Source organism: Odocoileus virginianus, chromosome 2, assembly GCF_023699985.2.
Source record: "Odocoileus virginianus isolate 20LAN1187 ecotype Illinois chromosome 2, Ovbor_1.2, whole genome shotgun sequence".
Classification (NCBI taxonomy): Eukaryota; Metazoa; Chordata; class Mammalia; order Artiodactyla; family Cervidae; genus Odocoileus; species Odocoileus virginianus.
The window spans coordinates 69581321-69594399 of record NC_069675.1 but is presented as its reverse complement, the minus strand read 5'-3'; the positions used below and the strand labels follow the sequence as shown (position 1 = coordinate 69594399).

At 40.1% G+C, this 13079-nt stretch overlaps 1 protein-coding gene across 1 annotated transcript in view; it reads left to right on the top strand.

The window, feature by feature from the left end:
• Positions 1 to 7808, top strand: part of SELENOI (selenoprotein I) — a 45260-nt gene extending 37452 nt beyond the window's left edge. Inside the window, exon 10 of the mRNA XM_020913853.2 lies at positions 569 to 7808. Coding sequence (XP_020769512.1) covers positions 569 to 667 — 99 coding nt within the window. The 3' untranslated portion in view covers positions 668 to 7808. The remainder of the gene's footprint in view (positions 1 to 568) is intronic.
• The last annotated feature ends 5271 nt before the right edge of the window (positions 7809 to 13079 follow it).

Sequence of the window (13079 nt, the reverse complement as noted above, 5' to 3'; positions counted from 1 at the left end):
ATTCATTATTTCTATTGAAATGTAAATATTAAGAATGAGAATGAAACTAAAAAGTATTAAGTAAACAATACTTGCTAGCTGGCACATTACCTTGCTCTTGCCTACCCTCTAGTAGGGATACCCTAACTAACATGGCTTAAACCATCAAAAATTTACACATCTAGCTTTATACTGTTACATGAAATTAGGAATGATTGCCTAGAAGCCTTGTAAGAAGGTGAACATTGACTCTAACCATATATGTAAATATTTGATCTGCTAGATAGTATAAATCAACTAACCCTATAATTTTTCAGTAGATTTGAATGTAAGGCTCTGTGGTCTGGGAGGCTCTGGAAAGACTAGATTTTGAAGTTGGGCAGACCCAGGTATAAGTCCTAACTTTCCCAGGATAGTTCTAGTACTCACTTGGTCAGCTAGTTCTACCGCTATCCTAGTCCAGGGAGACCACTTCATTTCTAATGATTTTTGCTGTGCCAGTAAATTGTTTCCAGAGGGTGAATTCTGTATGCATTTTAAAGAAATTATGTATGTATTTGTCATTGCCTCATGTTCTGGTTTTCTGTAGGTAAAGCAGCTGAGCAACCATTTTCACATTTACCCCTTCTCATTGAGAAAACCAAATTCAGATTGACTAGGAGTGGAAGAAAAGAATATTGGCCTGTAATCTACAGAAAGAAGTACTGTAAATAAGATGCTTGTAAATATTCATCCATCACCGTTGAACTAAACTGACCTGCTTAACAAACATGGGAACTCAGTGTGAACTCAGTGTGTATGTGGTACTTGGACAGCAGGAATGATACATATCTGAACTTGTGGAATATTGGACCTATTAATTCCCAGCTTACTTTTTTATAAAACCATGTGTTGTTTTGGTTAAATGTAATAGCCCAGCAAAATGTTCCTTGTTGTTTAGGAGTCCATAATGTTTTGTTTCATACAGAGTTGAATGCTTGGATTTTATTTTTCAAACCCTCATATTTGTTTAGGAACACATAACGTTCAGAGGACCCAATATATTTTCATATTTGGTACTTAGTAGTAAGTCTTTTGGAGAAGGAAATGGCAACCCACTCTAGTATTCTTGCCTGGAGAATCCCAGGGACAGGGGAGCCCGGTGGACTGTCGTCTATGGGGTCGCACAGGGTCGGACACGACTGAAGCGACCTAGCAGCAGTTAGCAATAGCAGTAAGTCTTTAGCTGTGGAAGCTGTCAGTACCCCAGATCTAATGTAGGGAAAAGATAAGAGCAAGTCACTTTCAGCAAGAATGCCAAATGATTAGAGAACAGTATACAGTTGCCAAATACTGGTTTCACTTTCCCATGAAAATGCCTTTTGTTCTCATGTGCTAAGAGAGCTAATATATATATATTTAAATTCTCCAGTATTCTGGCTCTCTTTGTTATGGAACAGATCTTAATAAGTGGTTTAATTTTCTTTTAAAGAAAAATATTTTATTGAGACTTAATAGAGAATGGATTGTAATTATGGCTCACTCATTGGCATGGTTCAGTGTTTAAACGTGGCATTTTTCCCCCTCAGCTACAACTTGCTGAGATTTGGTGCCTATGAACTATGATCATATGAATGCATGTGATAGTCCCATTCTTAGAAAAATTACTTGTGAGGAACATAGATTAACTTCCTTATAAGAAAAAAAGTTTCTTAGGGGTTAGGAATCTCACGAACCTCACTATGAAATTACTACTGTGAATGTTGCTACGAAACTAGATTTCTGATTTAATTTGTCCTTCCTATCTCCCTTTATCTCTTTCTGTGGTGGAAACAGTGCTGTGTTTTTTTATTTCATACAAGATAAAGACATAGAACTTCTCTTTTTCCCAACTTGCTCACTTCTCCACCTGAAGAAAAGTTTTGATATATATGCCTTACTGAGTATTTACACCCTTTAATATGACTTGGAATAATTTTTGAGGTTTACTGACAAACATAAAAATCTCTTTTTACTTTCATGTGATTGTTTTATGACCACAGCTTTTCATGAATGTGGATATTCTATTTCTTTCTGATTTTGTCTCCTTAATTTAATTTGGTGGTGGTGAAATTTACTGGCTGATTTTCTTTTATTTTCCACTGAATGAAGTTTGTGCTTGAATGAAGAGTGTATCTTAAACCCTTTTTTTTGGACGGATTGCACTTGGATAAAATAGGCACCACTGTGTTGATAATGTAATTAAAACCATAATCATTATTTATCTATAAATGTGCCCATCATTAAATTTAATTATAGTGTATTCTTTTGTTGGATTTTAGTCTGCCACTTTGTAAAAATAACCATGTAATTATTATTTCAGTTTTTAACTTTGTGAATTGTAATCATTGTTATCAAGTTATTAGAAATGAAGCATCATGGAGCTAACTGTACTCAGTTTTTAAAAAATTGTAAAGTTTGAGGTGTATTCTGTGACTTTCTCTGAGACCAAAATGAACACTGAAAATAGTTGGGTAATTAATACAGGAAAACATGGATAGTGATTCCATGTTTATTTAAATTACCATCTTGGAGGTCAGAGAATGAGCTAATTGAGTAAAAGTAACTCTTATCTTTTGTATACCTTGTTCTGTGTCATCTGTAAAATCGAGCTGGATAAAGTGTTAATTTGGGTCAGGAACAAACCTTTGCTTTAAGATTTTAAGCTAATCATTTTGTTTTGTTGACTTTGTATACAAAAATGAGATTCATCTGTATTATGTAAGAGCTGAAAAATATTTATAAAATGGCAAATTTGGACCATAGGCTTTCGTCGCTTTGTACAGTATAGTAAAAAAAAAAAAAAAAAAGCCCTTTATTTCTGTCATAGGGTCATGTCCTGTAATTTTGGGTCTCTTTTACCTCAAAGTGTGTTTCTGCTCTTTTCCTGTTGCATCAGGTTTATTTGAAAATTGTTGTGTGCCTATACTTGATAACATATTTCCCCGTAGTGGTTAAGAATTATGCTGTAGTCAGTTTCATTGGCATCATGAGATGAAAGAAAGATGGATGTCAGGAAGATAAAAGATGAAAAGTGAGTAACGAAAAAAAAAAGAAAAGTGAGTAACTGTTTCAGAATACTGTAGACTTGCGACTCTTTAGTGTACTGTTGACTCCTTTTTTTGGTTTAGTCTGCTGTCTTGAAGTGTATCAAGAAAGCCCCTATTTGTCATCTATGGTATAGCAACTGAAGCAGGACTTTGTTACAAAGAGCTCTGTGAACTGACATTATCACCAATGATCATAACCTTTCCAAAGTATAAAAGGTATTTCAGGCTTATGCATGATTTTTTGGGGTGCTTTCACACCCCACCCTTTCTCCTAGCATATACTGAGCTGCCTTTTGGGGAGCAAGTGGCATAATTGGTCATACATGTATGTTTTCTGTCCATTTCAGAACAGAGTGCCTTAGCCAGGCCAGAGGTTTGCTTTCTGTTTCTTCTGACCAAAGTTACCTAGACCTGTAGGAAGTTTCTTTTCAGGTTATGGTATGAAAAATGTCCTTTCATGCTTGTCAGAAAATTCCCCTGTGTTTGAAGTGGGGCATAGGATAGAAAAATCTAAAAAATCTAAAAAAAATCTAAAAAATCTAAAAAATATCTGAGTATATTCATGCTCCCTTTTATGATCTTTTAATAGCATTCGTGGTCTTAGTGTAATCTACATACAGTTTAAAATTGCCACAATTTAACCAACATTTCTCCCTTAATGTGTAACAGATGTAGTTCATGGGTTTTAGTCTTAAAGGTAATAGAGTGAATAACTTCCAAATCAAGAAGTAAAATAGTCTTCCCTGGCATTTTAATAATATGGTTAAATTACTTTTACTTGTAATTTTAAAAAGATTTGATGCTGATTATGGCCTAGAATGTTACAGTACTGTTACCAACATGTTACCTATTTTAATATAGAGCTCTTGGGAAGAGGAGTGCATGTCTAGGGCTGCACCAATTCTAAATAGTTCCTGAAAGAATACCGATCATGACCTGGATCCTGGGTATTGGGGGAGCATGCAAAGGAGAAAGCAAGCATAGATGGTGTCCACTTGAAGGAGAAGAAGAGATCACTTCAGTGCACAATGATGCTACTGCAGTGCACAGTTCAAAACTGTCACAATGTAAATCGTCTTTCCTCCATTAATTTGAAGTTCAGATGTGAATTTAAAAGTTTCCTAAGTGTTAAGTTTTCAGAGAATTAATTTATGTTGTAGTCAGTCCAAAAGCATTTGGAGTGTATCTTGCTTTCCCTGATAGCTCAATTGGTAAAGAATCTGTCTACAATGCAGGAGACCCCAGTTCGATCCCTGGGTTGGGAAGCCCCTGGAGAAGGGAAAGGCTACCCACTCCAATATTCTGGCCTGAAGAATTCCATGGGCACAGTCCATGGGGTAACAAAGTCGGACACGCTGAGCGTTTTTCACTTTCACTTTTCACTTTGCTTTCCAAAGCAGGCTTTGATTCTGTACTCTATGGAGAATGAAAAAGTAATCTGAAAGTGTTTGAATCAAAGACTACTTCTCCTCTTAATATCTGAACAGGAAACCTGTTTGTAACTCTTCCTCTTCATTCTTCCCCTGGGTTTCCCTTTAACCAGCCACCACATGGAACAGAGACTCCCCTTGCTTTGTCGCCCCCTATGCTGCTGCTGCTGCTAAGTCACATCAGCCGTGTCCGACTCTGTGCGACCCCATAGACGGCAGCCCACCAGGCTCCCGTCCCTGGGATTCTCCAGGCAAGAACACTGGAGTGGGTCGCCATTTCCTTCTCCAGTCGCCCCCTTTACCCTGCCACATTCAGATCTCCTGATGGCCTTAGATCTCTCGCCTAGGCAAGGAGTGGGAACGTGCCAGAGAGAACAAAGTAAATCTGAAGGACTAGATCTTTTGACTTTGGGTCCCCCAATAAGCCAAAAACAGATACAGAAATCTTTGATTGTGCTGATTCCTGTGTTCAGAGTGGCCTTTATCTTGACTTCAGTTCTGGACTTGCTGGAGCACGCTATAGGAAATTTGTGAAATCAGATTGGAATTTTCTTTGTTCCATGAGATGTCCTTGTAAGGCCGTGTGCCCATTCTTGAACACCCTGTGGGTGAATAACCTTCAGTGAGCTGCCAGTACTAGAAGCTTCCAGGGAGATTTTTTAGTATGCTGCATTTGAAGCACTTTGACATATACCTTTTAAGTGACAGTTTTAACAGTAAAATGGTGTTAAATTAATCACTGTGAAACTTGAAAGTATGATGTCCTGTACATTTTAGGAAGCTTGAGTAATTTTCAGATTTTCCTTTATTATGTAACCCAGGTGATTTGTGTGTTTTTCTTTTCATGTTTGTCAGTGGTACAGATACCTATTGGCAGACAGTTGCTTTAGGATATATGGTAAATCATGGTTGTCTAGCTTTTCCAGAGAAAGTGGCAGTGTATTTACTTTTTCCTTTGTGTGGAGCCATGGGAATTGGACTTATTGGCTAATTCATTTCCATTGTTTCTGTGGTGCACAATAAACAACCTTTTAAAGCTGCATGCTAGTAATGCTTTCCTTTTTAATAAATATGCGAGAGACAGTAATCTAGCTGATTGTTTTTAAGGAGAGACTTGCTTTTTTCCAGACATATCTTAAATGAACTAATATTTCGGGTAGCATAAGAAGTTTTGGCATTTGCATTTGGAGAGAAAGGCCAGATTCCCAGAATTGGAAAATGGCACATGGGCTGGTTTTAGAATATTTTAACAAGGGCTTGTCTTAGGGAGAGTCTGTTTGGACACAGAAGTATTGTCTGGTCTACTAGTATTGTCTTACTCTTCATAGAATGATTCTTAGAAAACCAGATTAAATCAGAGCAGTGTTATTTTGAAAGCATATGAATTGGATCATCATCATGGAGTACCTAATGCTATGTTGTAACCAGAGACACTTTTGGAGACCCATGGGGTGGCTAAATGCTGTGGATGCCTTGTGACTCTTAGGCTAAAGTCTTCTCTTAAGCAGTTGCTATGGATAATAGAATTGGAATTGATTTTAGTTTTTATTGAAACACACGGAGTAAGTTCTTGACTAGAAGCATGTTCAGTACTTAATGTTACTAATCAGATTATAGGAGGGGCCTGTTTTAATTTTATGAGGTCCATGAATGCTGCATTATTAATCCGTTTGAATTACTGGTATCATTCTGTATCAGAGTTAGTTTATTTATTTATTTTTATTTTATTTTTTTTCCCATTTATTTTTATTAGTTGGAGGCTAATTACTTTACATCATTGCAGTGGTTTTTGTCATACATTGAAATGAGTTAGCCATGGATTTACATGTATTCCCCATCCCGGTCCCCCCTCCCACCTCCCTCTCCACCCGATCCCCAGACTTAGTTTAGTAAGTACTAATTAAGACTGCCCACAGTATGAACATTTTTGGGTAGGTTATTTTGTTTAAATAACTTATCCCATTAGAGCAGCTATTCAGGAGACAAAGACCCAGCTACAGGTAATCGTTTGCTCTTTCTGGAATACGCCAAAAAAGCAGAATTCAGTATTAAACTCCAAATTTCAGGGTTTTTTTTTTTTTTTTTTTTTAAGTATTATTTCCTCTGGGTAAAGTGGAAGGCAGTAAACAGTTGCTGAGGTATAAACTCCTTTCGACCTGCATTCTCCCTTTCCCCTCCCATCTAACAGAATAGATTAAATTTGTAGCCAATGGTAGGAAAAGAAATCGACACTTTTCTGAGTAAAGTTTCATGCCCTGTGACTAAGAATAGGTGGTGGGAATCATGACCAAATCAATTATTGATTTGTTTAGCCTGGTCCTGTTGCAGTTTGCTTGCTGTAGTATTCTGAAACAGAAGGATGATTCCCATCCCCTCAGGTACCTAGAAACAGTACCACTTCAGTAACTGGAATGTGTGCTACAAGTGGAATATGTGAGAGAAGAAGTTGAAAGGAACACAAAGTTATTTTCCCTTTCAAGTTGTTTAATTGAACATGTTTGTAATTGGTCTGCCTAGGACTTGCCCGTGTTCATAGCAAATAACATAGCATTTATTTTATCTGGTTATGTGTGGTGTGTGTATGCCTACATATTTAATATATACACATATATTCTCTGTGCATATATATGTATGATGTATTCATATGTACGCGCAGTCTACTCTTGATTATCAGCAAGATGATGAGCCCTCACCAGACTCTTTCTTCATGTTGACTTAATCTGCATGCACCCTGTAACTCTGAGAAGCCTGTTCCTTATCTGCATCTCCAGGCTTTCCTACTTGCCGTTCATCTTAGTCCCCAAGAAAGGCCTCGACATATGTTACTTTCCGCTTCCCTTTCACCAGGGATTGTGTGAGTTAGAAAACTTGTGAGAAGATGGTTGCTTCTACCACAGTTGAGGCTTCCAGGGTTTGAATGATGGTGGGCCCATTCCTGGCCAGAAGTCGGTGCCTGGAGCAGTTGCGTTCTTGAGCTTGATGGGAAACTAGCTCTTGTGGGAAGTGGGATGTCACAACTTGCTTAAATTCCTTAGCTGGAATGTTGTAAGGTCTTAGGTAATTTGATGTGCAAACAGGGTACAGGTGTGCATTTCACCATTCGTTTTGTGTCATCGGTATTCCTGGTCCCCATTGCTCGCCCAGATAATCAAGACCTGACTGTTTCTTGCCACTGGATTCTGGAAGCCTTGCGCTCTCAACTGAATTTATGTTTTATTTCTGCTGCTGTGAAACCCAAAAGTAATGCAGTAGGTTTTAATTTAAAATTGTTTTAACTCTATTATTGATAAATATTTATTGTAATAAAAGTAAAGAGTAAATGGTTTTTAAATCTTTTTAATTATTTTCACATTGTTGTCTTTGTTTTTCCTTGGTAGGTGCAAAAGGGGAAGGGAGTTCTGGGGAGAAAAAGTGTCCAGTCACTTATCTCAGAGAATCACTGGTTAATTTTGAGCAGAATTTTAAAAGGTTTGTTTTTGTTTGATCAGCCTGCTTACTCCTGGGTGTTCTGTAATCCTGTAAATTGTTTCAGAGAGCGAAGTACTAGGAAGGTGGCAGGAACAGCTTTTCATAATATACTGCTGTGTTTCTCCCAGAACTGGGTACTAGGCAGTATTTATTGTTCTCATAATAACTGAGTCACACTTACATTAGCTTGTAAGGTGGTTGTTTCATACTGAAAAACATCTTCACATAACCCTCCTACACTGTTGGTGGGAATGTAAATTGGTACAGCCACTGTGGAGAACAGTGTGGAGGTTCCTTAAACTAAAAATAAAGCTACCATGTGACCCTGCAATCCCACACCTGGGCATATATCCAGAGAAAGATACCATCTGAAAGGATCCCATGCACCCCAATGTTCATTGCAGCACTGTTTACAATAGCCAAGACATGGAAGCAACTTAAATGTCCCTCAACAGAGGAATGGATAAAGATGTGTTACATAAATACAATGGAATATTACTCAGCCATTAAAAAGGATGGAATAATGCCATTTGCAGCAACATACGTGGACCTAGAGAATGTCAAACTGAGTGAAGTAAGAAAGGGAGAGAGAAAGAAATATCATACTGCACCCCTTATGTGGAATCTGAAAAGAAATGATACAAATGAACTTACAATGCAGAGGTTCACAGATTTAGAGAACAAGCTTATGGTTGCCTGGAGGAAGGGATAGTCAGGGAGTTTGGGAAGGTCATTTACACACTGCTATATTCAAAATGGATAACCAATAAGGACCTACTGTATAGCACAGGAAATTCTGCTCAATGTTATGGGGCAGCCTGGATGGGAAGGGAGTTTGGGGGAGAATGGATACATGTATATGTATGACTGAGTGCCCCCAGTGTTTACCTGAAACTATCACAACATGGTTAATTGGCTGTACCCCAATAAAAAATAAAGTTTAAAAACAAAAAGAAACCATCTTCCCATATAAAGAGTACTAATGTATGGTGTTAATTTTCCATGCTAATTGCTTAAGAACTTAATAACCCACATTCAGTGCACCTAAACTTTATATATATATATATAAAGCTCATAAAAACTCATTTTCTAACATTGCTTCTGAGGAAAATATTCCTTTTTTAAAAACCGTCAGAATTGATCTTTCAGTTCTGGCAGTGGGCATTCAAAAATTTTTTGTAGCAGGTTTAAAGAAGGTGAGGGAGGAAATGTCCCATATTTTAACCCAGGCTAATTCTCTGGCTTATGTGCTCTTAATCCCCTGCCCTCCCAGCTTCTTGGTTGCCTTAGCAGTTATCCCCTCCCTTCTGAATGCAAACCTCAAACACCTAGAATGGGCCTGGCAGCAGGGCTAACCAGCTTGGGTCTATCTAAACTTATAAAAGTTACTCATGTAATTTTGACCCTGTGGGGTTGTATCCTAGATCTATTATCTCTCTAGGATAATTCTTTTAAGTAGAATTGCCTACTCAATACATATGCTCTTTTAAACTATTGATACTGGCAAACTGTCCTAAAACATGTCTTTTCAATAGTTAATGAGAGTATTGTTTTCCCCCACACCTATGACAAAGTTTGTTATTTATATAATTGAGGCTGTCTGTAACAGCAGCGAAGACCTTCCAGCTGGTTGGAAAATGGCCAAAAAGAGCCAGGAAGACACTGGCTTGGGGTGTTACTGTGGTTACAAGGTAGAGCCAGCACACACAGGTGGAACCTCCCACCAGAGGAGGGAGCACCCAGGGTTTTTTGTTTATCTTTTGGCTCTGCCACATGGCGTGTGGGATCTTAGTTCCCCAACCAGGTATCAAACCTGTGCCCCTGCTTTGGCAGTGTGGCGTCTTAACCACTAAGGGCAGTCAGTGCTTAGTCACTCAGTCGAGTTTGACTCTGCGACCCCATGGACTGTAGCCTGCCAGGCTCCTCTGTCCATGGGATCTTCCAGGTAAGAATACTGGAGTGGGTTGCCATTTTCTCCTCCAGGGGATCTTCCCCACCCAGGAGTTGAACCCACATCTCCAGTGTCTCCTGCACACTGCAGGCAGATTCTTTACCGCTGAGCCACTAAACTACTAGAGAATTCCCCCCCCCCTTTTTAAAAAATCAGCTGCCCAGATACGGAGCAAAGGGAAAAAAAGGCACGAGGCTTATTAAAAGCTCAAACAGCAAAAAAAGGGATTCAGCATCCTTATCACAAAAAATGGCTGGTTCTTAGCCAAGCATCTTATTGATTGCTCTTTATGACTTTTTATGATAACTTTTGGCAAGAGAGTTCCAGAAAAGCATCTATTTCTGCTTTATTGACTACGCCAAAGCCTTCGACTGTGTGGATCACAATAAACTGTGGAAAATTCTGAAGGAGATGGGAATACCAGACCACCTGAGCCTGCCTCTTGAGAAACCTATATGCAGGTCAGGAAGCAAGAGTTAGAACTGGACATGGAACAACAGACTGGTTCCAAATAGGAAAAGGAGTACGTCAAGGCTGTATATTGTCACCCTGCTTATTTAACTTATATGCAGAGTACATCATGAAAAACGCTGGGCTGGAAGAAGCACAAGCTGGAATCAAGATTGCCAGGAGAAATATCAATAACCTCAGATATGCAGATGACACCACCCTTATGGCAGAAAGTGAAGAGATGAAAGTGAAAGAGGAGAGTGAAAAAGTTGGCTTAAAGCTTAACATTCAGAAAACTAAGATCATGGCATCTGGTCCCATCACTTCATGGCAAATAGATGGGGAGACAGTGGAAACAGTGTCAGACTTTATTTTTTGGGCTCCAAAATCACTGCAGATGGTGATTGTAGCCATGAAATTAAAAGACGCTTACTCCCTGGGAGGAAAGTTATGACCAACCTAGATAGCATATTAAAAAGCAGAGACATTACTTTGCCAACAAAGGTCCATCTAGTCAAGGCTATGGTTTTTCCAGTGGTCATGTATGGATGTGAGAGTTGGACTGTGAAGAAAGCTGAGCCCCGAAGAATTGATGCTTTTGAACTATGGTGTTGGAGAAGACTCTTGAGAGTCCCTTGGACTGCAAGGAGATCTAGCCAGTCCATCCTGAAGGAGATCAGTCCTGGGTGTTCATTGGAAGAACTGATGCTGAAGCTGAAACTCCAATACTTTGGCCACTTCATGTGAAGAGTTGACTCATTGGAAAAGACCCTGATGCTGAGAGGGATTGGGGGCAGGAGGAGAAGGGGACGACAGAGGATGAGATGGCTGGATGGCATCACCGACTCGATGGACATGAGTTTGAGTAAACTCTGGGAGTTGGTGATGGACAGGGAGGCCTGGCGTGCTGCGATTCATGGGGTTGCAAAGAGTCAGACACGACTGAGCGACTGAACTGAACTGATGATACCTTTGCTCTCTTTGCCATCTCTTGTGTGACAGCCGATTCTCACAGACTTTCTTAGGTATCCTACTCCCAGCTGTTGACATGCATACACACTGGTACTTGTTTCTCTTCTCCCAGATGGTGGAGACATGGCCCAGGACCTGGAGGAGTTGGCAGTCGGAACTATGCATTGCCCCTCTGATTCCTTGGCCCCTAGGAAGTTTAATGTAATGCTTGAGGTTACAACTAAAGGAGAGAGAGGTCTGGCAGAGGGCTCTGAGGCCGAGAAGCAAACACCTACCCCTCCCGCACCCCCTAGACTCCTCACCCTGGCTAGATATGGGACAAGGATCCAGGCAGCTGTTGAACTTAGCTGCTCCAAGATTTTGGTGCTCTTAAATCTGCCTACCCCTTGGCAGCCTGGAAAAAATAATTTAAAAAAGAAAACTCCATTTGCTGCTGGGTAGGGCTTATTCACAAGGGGCTTATCTTCTTTGGCCTCACTGTTGCCTGTGATTTGAGTAGGCAGGCAGTACAGCTGCGAAAACAGTAAGTTGTGCCCTACCCAAGGTGGCAGGGCCTGTGTGCAATTTCTTACTACCCTAGTGCCCTTTTCCGAGTTTTTCTCAGGCCAGTGGGACAAGATTCCATCAAATGTTATCCTGCTTGTTTTCGAATGGGTCTTAATTCTACATAAGAACACTGCATTCTTTGTTGGCAATGTGACATTTGACACATACAAAACACTCAGGAAATAATGCTTTTCAAGGGACAGTGCTCCCTTGAAAGTTTAAATGTGCTTCTGTGCTCTTAACTTTGATTCCTCCCCCTCACTCCCTTTCCTACCGTTTTTCCTCTGCTCACCTCCCTTTTCTGTATGTGATTGCGGGTGGTGATGGAGGGAGTGTAGCCCTACTGAAAACCGCTACAGAAGACAACAGTTCCTTGTTGGACATAAATTTATTGGTGGCAGGGGTTTTTCACATTCTAGAGACGATAAAGAGGCCTAATACACAAAGTTGGAGCTCAAACACGATGGCTTCTCTGGTGGCTCAGTGGTAAAGAATCCGCCTGCCAGTGCAGGAGACAAAGGTTGGATCTCTGATCTGGGAAGATCTCACATGCCATGGAAGAACTAAGCTTGTGTGCCACAACTATTGAGCCTGTGCTCTGGAGCCTGGAGACTGTAACTACTGCACCCAGGAGTGGCAACTACCAAAGCCCTCGTGCCCCTGAGCCCTTGCTTGGCAATGAGAAGCCCATGCACTGCAACAAGGGGTAGCTCCCACTCGTGGCAACTAGAGAAAAACCCCTGCTGCAAAGAAGATCCAGCACAGCCAAAAATAAAGTTATATATATTAATTTAAAAAAAGAATGGATGACAAGCAGGTGGATGCAATGTACTTTAGTTCAGAATTTCTGAGTGAACCTATTATTCTACCCCCTCCATCGAGGAAAGGACAACGCTTGGATCCTCGGAGCTAGCACAGTGACTGGCATAGAGTAGACATTGAATTACATTAGATGAATATGGTGATTTTGAGGATTATTTATTTGATGGATGAAGAATTAATCATAGGGTCGGTAAGTGATGAATCACAATTTGGTTCAGCTCTTAAGTCTTCAAGCCTTAGTGGGGGATTCAATACAGTCCTCACCGTAAATGCAGCAGAGAGCAAGAAAGCCCTAAGGCGAGGTAACAGCGATTGGAACACCAGTGCGGCCTGAGGGGCTGCGCACGCAACCACGCCAGCTGAGGGTCAGGTGACAGCGTTTCCCTGGCAACA